The following is an 18,151-nucleotide window of genomic DNA, read 5'->3' as shown; positions in this document are numbered from 1 at the left end:
CTCTCTCTCTCTCTCCCTCTACGTGTCTTTGACCTTCTGTCTGTGAGGTCTGCGGTGTCCGTCAGAAATAATGTTTCACCTCAACGTTATCGCTTTCTTTCATTCACAGTATAAAATTTCACATGGCTGTCTCACACCTCCGGCTTCCAGAAAAGTTTTCCAGTCCTTTCTGCTCTTATAGCCTGCCATTCCCCCTAAGTGTACCATTGCCATTTACTTTTTAGTGTCACTGAAACACATACTCGGGGCAAGAACTGGTATCCACTTTTCTGTCTGTCATTGCTTCCAGCCAAAGTGTACTGAACTTTGACTTATAAAGTTAAATGACATAAAATCAAAGGAAAGTCACAGTGATCCAAGGATGAAACCCAAACATGGACTAGAGGTTATCTTATCTAATGTTTAGGCAAATTAATGTCATAAGAATCAAACTTAAAAGAAGTTGGCTTCATGATCAAACTGAACCTGTACATGTCTGCGCAGATAATCGTTTGCCTACATATTCCGATATGTAGTCATTGCTGTTTCCTTATAGTGAAGTTTTAATGATGAAAAAATAAATTGGGCACTGCTAGTGATCTTTTCTGATAGAAATCTTGCAACAAGGAGATACATATGAATATGCTTAACATGTTGGAAGCCCTGCTGCATGACATCACAGCCTCCTACACCCATTTTAATCAAATAAAACAAAGCGATTTTTGTTGCACTAGTTGTAATGTGCAGTATTCCCCTACTAGCTGTCTGTCTTACAACACTGCTTTGTTTGTCTTGTGGTTCCTGTCAGCTGTCATTGACATCCATATCTCCACAACTTGGAGGAGAATCAGCTTTTTAGTCAGGTTTTGAGGTATACTAGCTTCCCAGTTGTTCGGTAGTCTAGAATAAGTTTTGATAGTTGCCGTTGTGTTTTACCATCAGAAAGGCATCTGTGGAAGCGTTTGGCTCGGGGCTGATGGGACTTTAGAGCAACAGTTACACCGAGGCTCACTGCCTGGGACTAAATTTGGCGCCAGCTAGGAACCACAGCATACCACGCACACTTAAGACGCTCAGAGGCACAGGAACACACACACGCATTTATACACAAGTGTATGTGCGGTGGTTGGGGTGGGGGCACAGCAGCAGCAGCAGATGGAGAAACTATTTTGGCCATGTTTAAACATGGCAGCCATACCAGGCAACATGCACTTACACCAATGCAGGACTTTTAGAAAGAGAGTGGAAAGTTCTCACGGCTCAAACAAGCAGAAGCAAAAGACGGTTTCTTGCATAATCCTTGACCATTTCAAACTAAAGTGCTGAAAAATCAGTTAATAAATAGCACAAATGAGTTTTGGTTTCTTGAATGAGGCCATGAAAAGCTGCAGAATATTCTGACTCTTGCTGATGCTGTAGTTTAACAGGTAGCACTGGAGATCCCACTGTAAATGCCAAGAGCTTTGACATATAGTAACGGGCAGCCGCTGAATACAATTAAACCACTTGGGCCTCTTTGTCTCATCTAAATGAACATTTGTCTTGTTTCAGCTAAGTGTGTATACACTATATCAAAGACAATAATAGTGCTAATAGCTTTCAGCCCCAACCAGCCACTTAAATAGAGAAGGGCTACTATTACACTAATAGTACTGAGCGCTCTGTAAGCCGAAGACTTAGCCAAGCAACGGAGGTTAAGAGTAAATACAGGAGCTGGACAAAGTTATAAAAACCTCTTCTGACTCATTCGAGTGCAAGTGTGTAGTCATGTGGTAGCAATTTTTGCAAGCATTGTTTGTCTTCCGCAAAGATATAGAGAGGTGATTTCTGTCTGACTGGCTCTCTGGATAAGCATGAATAAACCCTTGCAGAGCAGTATGTCGTGCACACATATATACACACTCGTCGTCTGCGGTCTGCAGCTGACATGCTAATGATTTCATCAATAATTGATACTCATTGTCATCACCATCAGCGTCCATCCTCATCAATACTTTAGCAGATCTTAAGACAAATGGAAGGCTTCCTCAGAAAATCGGAACAGTCTTTTCTGTGTATGAGCCGTGCACAGTGTCATTTTCATTGCTTTATCACATGGTACTGACTTCAAGTTTGAGGCCACTACCATCCATTTAAACTGCATAAAAATTCACAATCAGGTAGCAGACATCTGTTATTAAAGAATTAATTTACTGTAGAGATTCATTAATAACGCATGGCGCTAATGGATGTGAAAGATGTCTGAATTCATTAGATGATTTACATCTTCCTTTAGGTATTCTAGGAGCACTTTGGTCTTCTTGGCATGTAATCAGTCAGTTTATTTCCTGTTTAGACAAAGAATTAATGACACTTAACACCAGCAACTGTTGTCTATTATGTGCTGACATCCAAATTAATGACTTCTAAAGAGAAAATAAACACTGATTGGTTTGTTCTTCAGATAATAATATTGCTTTGAGCATTAATTGATCAGTAAAACAAAGAAACAGCAAAATTACCAGCATTTAATCTAACAGTTAATTAGCTAAGTGGCTCATTTGTCCATCCCACATGCGAACAAAGATTCCCACAGTCTGATAGTGATTATGGTCTGACAGCTGCCAGTGGCAAGTGGTTTCCATGGCTACTAATTGGTTAGATTAGGAAACAGTTGTGATGTCATGTTGTTAAATCCAGGCCTCGGTGTATTATTACTATGTAATTATAGTAGTCAGATGGAGCTCAGCCTGGTCAGGGTTCCCCTAAAACCTGATGTGAGTGTGTGTGCATGTGTGTTTGTGTGTCTTGGTAAACTCATGTGCTTTTACCAAAGGCTTGCATGTGGTTTCCAGATCAGCCAGTGAATGCCAGGGTGCTTCATCATTCTAATTAACTGTTGCCCATGTGGCGTACAAGCCACAAGCATGGAACGGCATATGTATAAGTCTATGAGTCTTTGCCTGCGCTCATTCACGGACTTCTCTGTAGTGTCTGTGATATGTTTACATAGATGACCTCAGCCCTTTGGACTCTTAGCTGCCCCCCCCCTTCCAACGCACACACACAAACTCAAATGCACACAAGCCCACAAATTTTTCGGGGCCAAGTCAGAGGGAAATTAAGAAGTGGTACACGAGGATTGAGATGATGGGAATGTGCATTTTCAGGAAAGACAGCAAGCAAAGCATTGACATCAGCTTGAACCAGAAGCAACACAGAGATAGTTACAGGACAAGCATTTTGGATTTTTCATTTAAAAAGATAACCTTTGGATCTTTTGCTGCCCCTTTAGTATGGTTCACAGCACTGCAAGCCTGATGTTCCATTATGATCTATAATACTTCGTGGGTTCAACCAGAAATTGATCTTGTCCAAGATCTGTAAAGTGGCTGATTTTCTCTTAGTTATCTCTAAAAGAGAAAAGTATGCCTGGGGTAGGGTGAAGTTGAAGGGGATGCTATAGCTAGAGCTTGGCATTAAGATTTGTGACTACAGCTTGCAGTGGAGGGCTGGGGTAATGGGTTGAGTTAAGTGGGGGGCTGGGCCGTCTGCAGGCATTTGTTGTTTCAGTTTGTGCATTTCACTTACCTCCAAACTGGCAAATTCTCACTGAAATATGTTGTTTTTCTATTTAACTTTAGGCTTAGCTTCCATTTGTGACTTTCTTTTGTCTTCTTTTTTCACAATATTTATGAAAACTATTATTACCTCAGTGGAAACTGTTTGTTCCTGGGTCAATCATTTGCTAACACCAAAAGACATTTCTTACTAAACCACACATGTCCCTTCAGTGGTGTTCACAGGCTTAAGTACCATTTTAGAGGCATATCTTTAGTTTTGCTGACATGGAAGAGACAAAAATGGTCAAACTAATTAATAATATATCATATATGTTAAGTCTGTTTTCCCACATAAAATTGCCCAATATTTTCCCTGAATTTATGTCAAAGGTCTCCAATGAGCCAACTGGATCCTGGAGAACTGATAAGTGGTTAGAGTAGGTCTGGATTGCGAGCTTTGGTAACTTATGGGGGTGGGGGGTGTTCCTGGGGGAAATTCATATTGGAAAGGAAGAGGAGGCGTGGTTTGTTGAGCGGCAGGAGGTCTGGGGCACGGCAGGCGTTACATGCCGTCTAAAATTAGCAGCAGCTGCCTTGGGCCAACAGGACATTTTGGTATGCCTCTATCTATGTGTGTGTGTGTGTGTGTGTGTGTGTGTGTGTGTGTGTGTCTGTTTCAATGAGTGGGGTTGGAGTTCACAGAGACTTGAGACATGAGAGGCTGGGATTCAGCTGCAGTGAGCTCTGCCGGGTTTGAAATAATCCACATTGCATTTGGGCTTAGTTGAATAGTAAACAATTTAGAGTGACCGGGCAGAGAAATACCGCAGAAGTATGGAGGACCAAAGATGTCAAAATCATAACTGTATTACAGATGTGTCGCACCTACAGGAGCTCCTCGGCCATGGAAATCCATGCCATGAAGTCCCCGACACAGTTTTTGTATTGATATTAATACCGAAGGAGGAAAAGAACTCTTTATGTGTGGTAGCGGAGTATGGGTGACTTCTATGCAGTATGCACCTCAGCGCATAGCAACCTCAGCATTTCACAGTCGATGACGGAGGGAAGAAATGTCACAAACTTCTCGTAATTGTGGCATCCTATTAGAGCAACATGCTCCAATTTAGTGAGCTCTATAGAAGGGAACTCACTTTGCGATTCAGTTTTTATAAATGTATTAAATTTTTATGTTTTTCTTTTGTTTTTTTACCTTTGTGCTTTGTAAATGGTAAATGGCCTGTATTTATATAGCGCTTTACTAGTCCCTAAGGACCCCAAAGCGCTTTACATATCCAGTCATCCACGCACACATTCACACACTGGTGATGGCAAGCTACATTGTAGCCACAGCCACCCTGGGGCGCACTGACAGAGGCGAGGCTGCCGGACACTGGCACCACCGGGCCCTCTGACCACCACCAGTAGGCAACGGGTGAAGTGTCTTGCCCAAGGACACAACAACCGAGACTGTCCAAGCCGGGGCTCGAACCGGCAACCTTCCGATTACAAGGCGAACTCCCAACTCTTGAGCCACGATTGTATTATATGCTACTGTGAATATTTTCCTGTTAATTTCCACAGATTCATTTATTTCAGCATTTTCTTTTTGCATTTCTCAGTTAATTAAAACACAAATGTAAATATATGTAAAAATAAATAAATAAATAAATAAATAACTTTCACTTTTAATAATATTTTATGGATTTATTTCGTTCGTTCATCAGTTAATGTGCCACTTTCGGTCCTCCATATAAGAACAGTCAGCCTGACACGCAGCAAAAGTCGTTTTAGCAACTATACCTAATGACAGTTTCATAGGTCTCAAAATAAATGCATTGTGGTTTACTATAAGCAGCAGCATTGCTTGATACTCATGTAAAAGCTGTCTGGAGAAATTTAAAAAACTGAAACTCTGCTGTGTTTATGTATATTTACATCATGTGATTTTAAAGGTAGGGATCCTCTCACCTAAGAGGAGGACATGATGAATAACGTCAACACCTGCTGCCATCGCATGACAACGGCATGCAGGATGTTTAAGCAATGTGCTAAATTAGCATTTTTTTGTGCACAAGCACTAGCTAAGGCCTTACCAAGTGAGCATTATGTTAACTCTAGGCATAATAACAAATTAGAAATGTCTGAATTAGTTATTCAGTTCATATAGCCACCACCTTGATTAGTGAAAGGGATACTTTCAAACTATAGACTTTCAACTATTTTCTGCAACGCTTGCTAACCCTGACCCACGACAGCTCTTACCAAAATAGTCTTTGATTAACTGTGACTGATTTTGTTTCTTAACTAATCAATAAATTGTTTCAATGCTAAATTTATGCATGCACACTTTAGGTTTTAGCTGATGGCTTATAGAATTGTGCAGAGATCTTTTTAGCCGGTATCAGTGCAGAATCAAACCCATGACATCTGAACCACAGGTCCATTTCAGTCTCTGTTCTCTAAGCTGTCAGGTATGCCTGCGTGCAGAATGGAAGATGATCTTCACAGTGAGATTTCTGTGCTGGGTGTGTTGGCATGTACAGAATGTGACCTATCTGATCTGTAGCCCACTTCAGTTCACTAAGTCAACATCAGCAGAACTTTAATACTTGGAGTTACATCACTGTTTAATCACATTATAATTATACCCTCCTGACCTAATCATCGATGTGTGAGATGTGCACCACTAGTGTGGAATGTTGTTTATAAACCAAGAAATTTGCTTTCAAGCCCTCGTCTGTCTTGGGAATTGTTAATCAAACTGTCCAACAGAACAGATAAGTAAATTGGGTCAACATACAGCACAGCTTTTTTTGTTTTGCATTATAGTTTGTTATGGTACATGGCAGAGTTGTGATTGATGATTCTCAAAAGTCTCATACCAACTCTTCCAGTTGACACACAGTTTCACACAGCAGCTACAGGGAGGCACACAGCCCCTCCCCTCACTAGCAGCTGAACAGTGGTTGACCTTCACAACACTGAAATACCCTCTATGAGGAATTTAGAGAGGTCACTGAAGCTCCTATTTTACCAGCATAGATGTATTGAACTGTTATAAAGAATGTTAACCTGGCCAGTGTACCTAATCTTTCAATCAGCAATCAATCACATTCATTTTTTGTTAAGTTATCATGTCATATTTAATTTTATATTGATTTTGTGTGTACTTCTCCCCACTGAAATCCAGACTTCTGTCTGTTATTGATGACACACAAAACCTTTTAATTAATTTAATGTATTCCACCTTTTATTTAAACGTTGGACTCAGAGTGAAAACAGTGTGCTGCATATAGTAATTGAAAAATTTGGGCTTTGTGGAGAAAAGACAGAAGATGTAGGTACACCTATAGTCACATGTTAGTACTGAAGGTTATTCCCCTTAATGAAGTAGCCTGGAAATGAGTCTGCCCCATATCACTTCTAGTTCCTATAGGCCAGCGGTCTCCAACTTTTTTTGCGCCACGGACCGGTTTAATGTCAGAAAATATTTTCACGAACAGGCCTTTAAGGTGTTGCGGATAAATACAACAAAATAAAATGATATGACCAAGACAAAAAATTTGTAAATATAATAATAAATGTGAATTCACTGTGTAATTGTGTAACTTTGTTACCAGCGTTCTCCTGAAACAAGCCAACAACATTGAGAGTAACATCCTCCTCTCTGACCCTTAATGCTCTCTGGTCGCTATGGTAACGCATAAACATTTCTTTCAAAATAAAACACACAACTACAACACAGGAAACTGAGTTAATGATTAAAAACTCTGAAAACAATACATTTCACACCCGAGCCTCAACTCTCGCGGCTCAGTACCAAATAACTCACGGACCGGTACCAGTCCGTGGCCCGGGGGTTGGGGACCGCTGCTATGGGCTCCAACCCCACCCCTGAATCATTTAAGACAAAATGTGTGCATTTTAAATAGTGGTATAAAATGTGCTATTCATGCTCCCAGTGCTGACTACTATTGCGCACACACAGACTCTACTTGGGTAGTAAAGTGTATGAGTAGATCAGTGTTGGGAAGGTTACTTTTAAAATGTATTCCATTACAGAATACAAAATACATGCCCCAAAATGTATTCTGTAACGTATTCCGTTACGTTACTCAATGACAGTAACGTATTCTGAATACTTTGGATTACTTAATATATTATCATGCTTTTTACAACTACGTGAATGTACTATTGCTGTGTGATTTATTACTATTACTGAAGGTCCGCGACTCCGAACTGTAGTAAAGGGACCTCTGACCTATACGGCGGGGTCCCTGTCGGCTCGTAGCCGAAAAATAGCTTTACTTTGTTGTCTGGGTCAACTTTTCTTGCGAGAGACAGAGAGAGGCGTTGAAAGACTGCTCCAACGGAACTTATTGTTTTCGGAGGAAAACACAAACACGGTGTACAGTCAAGTCTTAATAGCTTACTTACAACTGGGCTCGTCAGGCACTCTTCTTGGCTGAAGTGGTTATTATTATATTTACATGCTTCCAGCTCCCGTTTTTCCTCGATGACAACTCGTACCTTTCCACTCCCCTTTTTCTCCCTTCTCGCGCTCACAGACCCATAACGTGTATGGCAGTCCATTCTCCCTGCAACACGGACTACACTGCCCATGATGCTACATTCTTTAGAGCTATGCTTGTAGCATTCTGCCTGTTAGCTTAGCACAACAACAACAACGAAAAGGCGCTCTCTCACCCAGGAAACACACAGTCGCAGAGAGAGAGAGAGCGTCGCCCTGTAACCATGGCAACCGTAACCCTGCCGCCTGGAACAACAGAACGTAGCTGTCAAACAAAACCCAAACAGTCCTGACCCGCTACAAAATGAAACAGGAAAGTACCGCAGTGTAATCCATTTATTTCAACAAAGTAACTGTATTCTGAATACCACCTTTTTAAACGGTAACTGTAACGGAATACAGTTACTCATATTTTGTATTTTAAATACATAACGGCGGTACATGTATTCCGTTACTCCCCAACACTGGAGTAGATGAATATTCATTTAAAATCTAGTAAGTTAAATTCTGGTGTGATCGCAGATTGTGACTGTGATGGGTGTGATTGCTGTTCATCTGTGTGTAAGGATTGTGTAATTTGTCAATTACTTCCTGTCCCTCACAGGAAACTCCTATCAAACATTAAGTTTGGTAGGATGTCGACTTCTATGCCTATTAAGTTCTTTTTTTTTTTTTCTCGTATCAACTGAACAGGAAAAAAGAGTAAGAGTTCACTGAGCTGAGCTTAAATTTACAGGAAATGTAACCAGACAACTGACATTTGACTTCATCTTCACTTCACCGAAATTTTAGGATGAAATCTTTAGGATGAAAATTCGATCAAGAGCACTTGGTTGTCTTGTGAGGTTAAACACACCAGCAAAACTGTGACAAATTAGAGTAAACTGTACACTGGAGATTAATCATTTAAGTCATTGAACACAAATGTCTTCACCCTTTAGACTGTGACAAAAAAGATATACGCTCTGCATACAAGCTGCCCTGTAAGCCAAATAGGGCCAAACACTGTGAGTCAGAGTGTGGGAAGTCATGAGTGTGTCACCAAGAATGTCAACATATTTTTCTGAAGAGGAGGATGTGACCACTCGGAGAGAGAGTACAGTGAACAGAGCTGGGCTCGGGGTCATTATTCCTGCCTGTTCAACTCCACAAGGGAAAAAACTTATTTCACTTTTTATTAAGCCCTCATATTCTATTGAAGACATTCTTTTACTGTTACAGTTCAGACTCATACAGACTCATCTATTCAAAATTACTAAAAGTTATTCCACCAAATTTGGTAATTCGAGTGCCATTTTTAACATTACACAAAAGCAATTACTTCATTGTCAAGAAAACTCTGCAGGTCTCTCAAAAATGTTCTCTATTTAGCAACCAACCACTATTTTAAAGTATTATATTCAGTAGCCAGTACTACAGTTTACATGACAGCAGAGCTTTTCTGTGGACAGGGATGCCCTATACATTTTATTTCTGGGATATGATGATGAAAACCAAATGGCACCCAAACCATCTTTGATCTGGCGATGTCAACCATCATCTGTGCTTATGCATTCCTATATAGTAAATGATTGTCAGACGTACAAAGCACACACACTGGCTCAGTGCTGTTTATTTAGAGAGTATATTAGTGTGGGCTTTTCTCTGTCTACGTATTCAAGCCTGTGAGTCTATTTGCTTTTGTGTCTTTCATGTGGGCGTGTATTTGCCGGCGTGCGTGTTTTGCCCATTCCCTGACCACATGTCCTCGACAGTCCCTGACATCTGGTGACCATACCTCTGCTTACGCTCTCTGACTGTACTTCGCCAACCATGGGAACCATGCCGCTGTGTAGGCTGCTCCTGTATGTGTGTGTCTGTGTGTGCGACAGAGGGAGAGAAAGGACTTCAGATTTGGTGTATATCTTTTCACAGCCTGTGTGCAGTTTAATAATATATTCTCATAGTCTGCTATAGTCATATAGCAGTTTTGCACCTTTCTTTTCAGGGGTTTCTTGTTTTTCTTTGTTTCTGAAAAGAGCAGGTCCAAATGTAGCTTTTATGTGCTCCATCTTGGGTCCATTTGGTAATTTCCTGGCACCAAATGAACATGTTCGCACCACAGTTGGAAAAGAGGCACACCTGAGGTTGTGGGTTTGCTGAATAGTCAGTGCAGGGTAATTTTGGTGCACACTTTGGCACAAAATTGCATTTGCTCCTGCTCAAACTACTTCTTATCCTATCACAAACACAGACGCCGGGTTTTAATAGCTTTAGTTGGCAGGCACATACACAGAGACATCCAGACTCACTCAAGTGTGGTCTACTTTCCATTTCTTAGACATTATTTTCATCTGCTAAATATTACCAAGGAAAATTTGTTATATAATACCATTGAGTTCAGTTGAATGTTGCTATAAATGTTGTGATAAGTGAGCATCCTTCAGATGCGCTCTCCTCCCAAAAACAATCCCACATGTCATTAGTTCAAGCTGTTATTATAGCCTCTAATTATGTTTTATAGCATAAATTAACCCGTGAATAATTGCATTTAAAATTTGCACCAGTATGAGCAACCAAGTAATTTAAGAAAATTGAGCTAACTCTCATTTTGCAAAATTACATATTGTTGCACAAAGTATGAACTTTTCCTAATTCTAACCAGTGTGGTTGACTACACCAAAAAGCAAATGAAAATAAAAAGTCAAAGGTTTGTGTGCTTATAACTAGAGCAGACTTCTTCTTCTTTCTTTTTTTCTTTTTTTTGGGCACACTCTGAAAACATTCCTTGATAACATCTCAAAAACAGATGTCTGATAAATTATGTAGAAGACTTGGTGATACCCCTTCAAGGATCAAGGTGGTTTGTGCGCTTTAGTCTACCCATGAGTGTAGCTTTGTTGTCAGAGGCAACTGGCACCTGGTAGGGTCTCACAAGGCAAGGGACTTCTAGGGAAAAATGGATACAAGGGTCAAATCTCTTAGCTGACTCAGGACGCCAGGTCTTCATTCACGGGGCTCAGCCCAAATGAGACACATATGATTGGATTGGATAGGCCACTAAAGGGACTTTGGTGTTTGTTAAAGTGCTTATAAGGCCTAGAAGGTAATCTTGCTGTTGGGGAATGTTTTCTGGCTGTCATTTGCACTGACAGAGTCCAGAAGACTGAATCTTCTTTGAGTCTCTGGTGGTGTGCTTTACGGTGGCCCTCTCGGGAACAGCATGCCTGGTCGCAGTGGAGTTTTGTTACTAGATTTCTCTGCTGATTACAGTAACAAACACCATGTTCAAGTGTAAAGGTGTTCATAAGTACACCTGGCAGCATGCTGGAGATCCATGATCGATGATTAGAAACTTTATCAGATTTGCAAAAAGGCCAGTCAGCTGTCAGCTGGTCAATACCTGTTGATGAGTCGGATCAGGTGGCAGGGAGGCCTCTGCGCTTAAACTTTATGTTTAGGCAGCCCTCAGTAACACGTTGTGCGCAAACAAAGAGGTGCATGTAGAATCTGCAAGTAACAGTTTTATATTAGTCCCTGGCATGATTTACCAGGACAATTTTATTTGAGTATTTCTGTTTGGAAAATTTGTGTTTGTGCCCAAAGTGTTTGTGTGCCCTGTACAGGAAAAATAAAGCCCGGGATCTCATTTCCACCCACATTAGAAACTCTTAGGCAGAGAAAATGCTGGAGAGGTGCTGGTTTTGATGCAGAGCAGTCACAGGGTCTTTAAAGTAACGGAATTGTATTTTTTTACATGCTGAAACATCACAAGCAACAGCAACAAGTCCCCCAACCTTTTCATTTACCTATCTTGTTTCTATATTGACTCTTTTATTTCTGTTTTCACCTGTTTCCTGATAACATCTATTGAATTCTCCTCTGCTCTATTTTTATTCCATTGTATTCAGCTCCGTATTCCCTTCTCCTCTTTTTTCTATTCTGCATCAGTCTTCACTTACTTTGTCTGAGAAATGGTCCAAGGTTCATTCATATTTGGGGGGTTTCCCCTTATGGCTATATTTAGTCAACAGGAAACGTCCCAGAAATCCTCAGTCTACTCCCACAGAGTAGTGAGTGGGAGAGATGAAGCCACATACACATCCACATTGTCTCATGCTCGTCATCCCCAAGCAGGCTTATACTGGGACCTTCTTTGTTTGTACATTTCCATGCATTTATGTGCATGCTTTAATCGTTCTAGTTTTTTGTGTGTATTTTCTTTGTTTTCAGCTTAAAACCTTCCACTCACCATGCACCCACCTCCTCTCCCACCCATTATTTATCCTTTATCTCCACATAAAGGAATGTTCTTCCCACCCCAAGTTCAATGACAGTGCCACGTGGAGTAATCAAGGCCAAATCTCTGCTCTTTATATGGCTTGTGAGCACTAACCCTTCTCAAACCTCAATAAGCTTTCACCTCCAACCTCTCTAATACTTTCCTTCCTTCCTGTGTATGCCCCTTGGACCATATTTCTACCAATGTCTTCATAAGGAGACATTTAATTGCACATATGTACAGTATGCGGACAGCGTACAGTGTAGTGGAATTTTTTTTTCAGAAAAAACAATTACTATGAATAAAATCTGGCTTTACTGGAGCATCCGTGACAGTACTCGACCAGTAAACTCTACCACACCTTATCATTATTAAACTGAGATCGACAGTGTATCGCATTTCAGTCTCTGCACACTTCTAAACTGAATTTGTTTAAACCTTAATCTCTCCATTAAACTTGTCCCAAAGGGATCTTTGTCTTGCAGATTGAAATGCACCATTAAAATGTAAACACATTCAATCAATAAAACAATTGTATTCTTATGCCTAGGCGCTGCTGAAAGCTGTCTCTGAAGGCATTATGTTTTCCAGTTGTTCATCCATTTATCCCTCAGATCTCACATCTCACAAGACTACTTGTGGGAATTTTGGAAACTTGGCATGAACATTGCCTCGAAGTCCAAGATGAATTTTGAATTTTGTGGCCAAAAGGTCAAAATTTCACAATAGATGTTTTAGGACATAAGTCAAAAATTCAGACACAATCCATCCATCTTCTTGATCAGTTATCCAATTCATGGTCATGAGGGGGATGGAGTCTATCTCAGCCGTTATAGGGTTTAAGGACAGGTTGCCAGTCTATCACAGGACTAACACATAGAGGCAGACAATTAAATGTATAGATTTCTGTAAAATGTATAAAAGGACAGGATCAGAAATGAGTATATCAGAGGGACAGCTCAGGTTGAGTCTGGAGGCAAAGTTAGAGAGGTAAGGCAGAGATGGTTTGGACATGTGGCAAGGAGAGAGAATGGATATACTGGACAAAGGATTTTGAATATGGAGTTGTTGGGCAGGAGTAAAAGAGGAAGACCACAAAGAAGATGTAGTGAATGAGGACAAGCAGAGGGTTGGTGTGGCATAGGAAGAGGTTAGAGATAGGAGATGGAGGAAGATGATCTACTGTGGAAAAGCAGCTAAAAGAGGAAGAGGAAGTCAAGCATCAGCTCTACTGTGACATCATTACTTTTATTCTTTTCAGGCAATATTAAATGCTACAAACTCAAGACTCAACTTTACAACAGTAACACTTAGATTTTTAACTCTTACATTTCTTTGTCTCACAGGAGAAGCGGAAGCGGCAAACTGAAATTGATGATAAAAGAAGCCAGCTTGATGACCTGCTGCTGCAGCTGCAACATGTCAAGGTATGTTGTGTATTTATGATACATATGTTGGGTACATATGATACATATGTATAAGTATTATTTACAGTTCAAGTAACGATTATGCCCTGTTGTTTTTATATTAGAGCAATAAAACGTCATCGCCTGTCTATGTGCACATGTGCAAAGAAATATCACCCTGGACATGCTCAGTAGCTGTTTATCCATCTTTGCATAATTCAGTTATAACACTTATGGTACCACTGTAAGGGCTAAGTTTGAAAATTATATATTTATTAACATTTTTAAAGACAACAGACAGAGAAATACCAACATTCACTCAGTCCTGGATTGTGATGTACTTACAGACTTTTCTGCTTACTCGTGTTACACAGAGCTATTCATTACTTGAATGCACTGCGTACAGCTGAGCTAAAACAGTGTGAGCATGTGAGAGATACATTTTTGACTAAGGTACTGGTTGATTAAAATTAGGTCAGCGTAAAGGTGAAGGGAAGGTGAAGAGTGCAGATTAGGGTTAGTAGTTCACAGGGGAAAGACGTGAGTCATGATGCTCTTATGAGTTATTGCTCTATCCTCTTTCTTCATCTAGATATAACCTCAACCCTTGAGAGATAGATCGATTTGACAGCTTCCTTAACTGTTTTGTCTCATTTCAGCATGCTGCTTTTCCGCATGCAAGTGTGTTTAATTACTCATGAGCATGTGCGAGTGTGTTTGTCAGTTTTTGGCTGAGATGTTAGTGATTCCACCTCAGTATCTCCTGGTGTGCAGGCCTATTAGAACAAGAGTTTCCCTTGGCTAAGCAGGCCCTGGCATGGCTGTTTTCTTCTTTACAGAAAAACACTCAAATCCAAACACACAAATATATCCCCTCATAGTTAATGCCAGCCACTACCGGTAAGCCAAGATTTTTGTTTCAAGTAAACACAGATTTGATGTCCAAATGAAACGTAGGACAGAGGACACAAGCTGCTGACACATTATGAGTTTATAAAATGAGCAGCTTCCAGGCATCTGTAATTTATGTGGACTTCTTCTTTCAGCTACTAAAGAATTATTTGACCTTGTACACAAAACTCATCCAACCAAACCACTGTCAGGTGGAGACACAACAGACTGAGGCATCCCATAATTTTCGAGCTTTGACACACGATGTGACGCTGTTTAAACTATATGTCACTGGACTTTTATTTAAGTGTCATCACTGTGTTTATAAAATGTGTGCATGAGCAACACAAGTCAAATATGGTGCTGCTCTGGTGATGTATAATTGGTTTAACTTCAAAAGATAATATTAGGAAAATCCCACAGCCGTAGCTGCTGCAGAGTTGCAGGGTGGTTAAGAGAATAGCTGCGGGTACTCATTAAACTACATAAATATCTATGGGAACCAGTTTTAATATTTGCAATAAAAATGCATTCCATTTGCTAACTAGAGCCATTAAACACACTTGGCATGAATGAATCCTTTATCAAATAAGTCTGATTCCACATACTAGTGTTTTCCACCATTTAACACCCAGTTATGGGAACATGGGCAAAACAAAAACATTGATTCAAGACATGTGCACTTTCATTAAAGCATGCAGTGCAGTTCAGCCACTAATTGGGGTTTACAGTAACTCGTATATTTGGTTTTGAGCCCTCTGAAGAGTCGAGTTTTCCAGTTAGGGCTCATCTGCAAAGGGTGTTTATCATTCTAAGCATATGCATATTTTATACGTAACATTTTTTAGTGTGTGTGTGTTTGCTTTGAAAGTGCTGATGAATCAGTGCTTCTTTCTAATGTCTGTTTTCTTATTTGACCCGATCTGGGTTATTCTTCACTGAAAGTAATAATCATAACAAATTACACATGACACAAACTGCTGACATTTCAGACTACTGCGATGACTGCTATTTAGACTAATAGCCACTGTTGTTTTATCAGTGCTGTACTGATGTGCTCCAGTGCTACACTTACCAACTTTTCAGTGGCACTTCAGCTAAGTTTGAATTAGTCTTCTTGCAAATGACAAAACTTAACTTTGAAAACATCCATGTTGCCACCTACTGGTTTCTGCACTTCTGCTTTGAAGCCTCAGATTCTGGCATCCATCCTTGTTTTGTGAACTCTGAAAATTAAGGAAAGAAATCCCTGTTCAACTGCGGTGAAAGCTTGGTTTACATTTCTAACAGTCAAACTTAATCACGGATGGAGTTGGACTCCACCAAAGGGTCTTTTGTCCCTAATTCTGCTTATAATTTGTATGGACAGAATTTCTAGGCACAGCTAAGTGTTGAAGGGTGTTCTCAGGTGGTCTCAGGAGCTCGACTCTGCTTTTTGCTGATGATGTGATTTTGTTGGCGTTATCGAGCAATGACCCCCAGCTTATATTGGAGTAGTTTGCAGCCAAGAGTCGAGCTACTTGGATTAAAGTTGGTACCAAGTCTGAAGTTCTCAGCCAAGAAAAGGTAAAGTGCCCACTCAAGTTTCCATCCAAAGTGGCGGCATTTAAGTGTCTTAAATGTGTTCACAGGTGAGTGGTCAGTGTAGTGGGACACTGACAGGGCGATTGATGTGGCATCTGCAGTGATGTAGACAAGTTTGTTAAGGTGAAGAGAGAGCTGAGCAGGAAAGTGAAGTTGTAAATTTCTTGGTCAATCTATTTTTCCACCATTCCCAATCTTCATGACCTGTGGGTATTGACTATAGAAATTAGATTTTGGTTACAGGCAGCAGAAATGAGCTTCCTCCAAAGGACACCTGGGCTCTCCCTTAGAGATTAGGGGAGAAGCTCCTTCATCTGAGGTGGTTCAGGCATCTGTCCCTTCAGTGCCACCTAGGTGAAGTGTCTCGTCTGGCTTGGAAACACCTTGGCCTCCTCTGCTGCCCCTAATAAGCAATAGATAATGCATGGATGGATGGCCATTGCCATGTTATGTAAAATGCTATATTATTCGTTTAACAAGAACAGATGTGGTGCATAAATCGGTTAATTCGTGTCATTGTAAATGCTCCAAAAGACACTAATACAATAAGCATAACTTCAAGTCAATGGCTTGATTGTGCATTTTACCTTACAAGTCTTATGGATGAACTCACATTTGGAGCCAGCCTTAAAGGGTTGTGATAAGTTTGGATTCATTCAAAAGTCATCACAACTCAACTATCCTTCTCATGCTCCCTAAAGATAAATGAAAAACCAAGAGAGGTCAGAATGGATCTTAATCTGAATATGTTTGCTCTATCTGCAGAATCCAGCCCCCACTGATCTTTAATGATCGGTGTACTTTTCTTTCATACAACACCAGTAGGCCTGAACTCCAGATGTAATCAGCATCTGGTCACACAGTTCCATTTAATGGCCATTACCTCTAAGTGCCACGCTGCCAGGCAGCATGAAGCAGGCTTTGTTGAGCGCTCTCTGGAGACCCAGTGGCTTGGGAGAGGAAATGGGAACTAGAGCCCAGAGATTTGATAAGGACCTCTGGGCTGCATGATTCAAGCTTCTCAATGGAGGCGATGATGTGAGTCTGGAACTTTGTAAACATCGGCATGACTTCAGAGCAAAGTTTAACCTTGGCCATGAATTCTCTTTTTGAAGCAGTGTCTCCGTCTGGGCGTTACATATTTTGATAAATTGGTTATTTCACTTTCTGATGACAAGCACAGACATTCATAACAGCCTGAAACCCTCCCTTTAATAGCCGAGTTCAGAGTGGTTGTGTGTCACAGCTCAACAGGAAATGGAAAGTCTGTTAAACAGCATGAGAGAGAAGCAAAGAGCCGTCTGGTTCTCAGGGGAAACAAGTTATTCACCAATGAATTTTTGATAGCTGAAATGCTGCAGAAAGCTGTTATATATATATTATGGTATTGATAAAACTCCACAGTGTTGGTAAGAGGTCAGGCACAAATATAGCCAACAATGCATCTCTGAATAAGTGATGGTTTCTAAATCATATAGAGAATACCGCTGTGATCTCGATGTGGAATGTGGAATTTGCTTAATGAACTTGAAACTAGCTGTTTACTTTAGAAGTTCACTAATGTTTGTGATGGAAAACTGCAGTGCAAGAAAATCAAACATGGATGGGAAAATTTAGCAGCACATAGTTTTTAAATTGTTCGGTTTAACTGATAACCAGGTTGTGCAACTGCCTTTCAAAATATTTCTGTCATACACTCACCAGACACAGTGCAACTTGCTAGCACCTCATGAACCACTTTTTTCCCCCTTCAGAACTCTTTATTGCACACATTTAACAAGGTGCTGGAAACACTGAGATTGAGATCTGGTGACTGTGGAGGCTATTTGACTTCAGTGAACTCAGTGTCATGTTCAAGAAACCTGTTTGAGATGATTTGAGCTTTGCAGCATGCTATACACTGTTGTCATAAAGGGATGGATGAAGTCAGCAGCAACACTCAGGTATGCTATGG

At 40.5% G+C, this 18,151-nt stretch overlaps 1 protein-coding gene across 3 annotated transcripts in view; it reads left to right on the top strand.

Annotated features, from left to right (window-relative positions):
- LOC120714237 (A-kinase anchor protein 2) overlaps positions 1–18,151 on the top strand; it is a 91,754-nt gene that overhangs the window by 10,710 nt on the left and 62,893 nt on the right. For all 3 annotated transcript variants that reach the window (XM_040000356.1, XM_040000355.1, XM_040000357.1), the window contains exon 3: positions 13,663–13,743. In XM_040000356.1, coding sequence (XP_039856290.1) covers positions 13,663–13,743 — 81 coding nt within the window. The remainder of the gene's footprint in view (positions 1–13,662; positions 13,744–18,151) is intronic.

This window comes from Simochromis diagramma, unplaced genomic scaffold (assembly GCF_900408965.1).
Source record: "Simochromis diagramma unplaced genomic scaffold, fSimDia1.1 OVJJ01000596.1, whole genome shotgun sequence".
In the NCBI taxonomy this organism is placed as follows: Eukaryota; Metazoa; Chordata; class Actinopteri; order Cichliformes; family Cichlidae; genus Simochromis; species Simochromis diagramma.
Note: the sequence above shows the minus strand (reverse complement) of the source record. Positions and strands in the feature narration are given on the sequence as shown.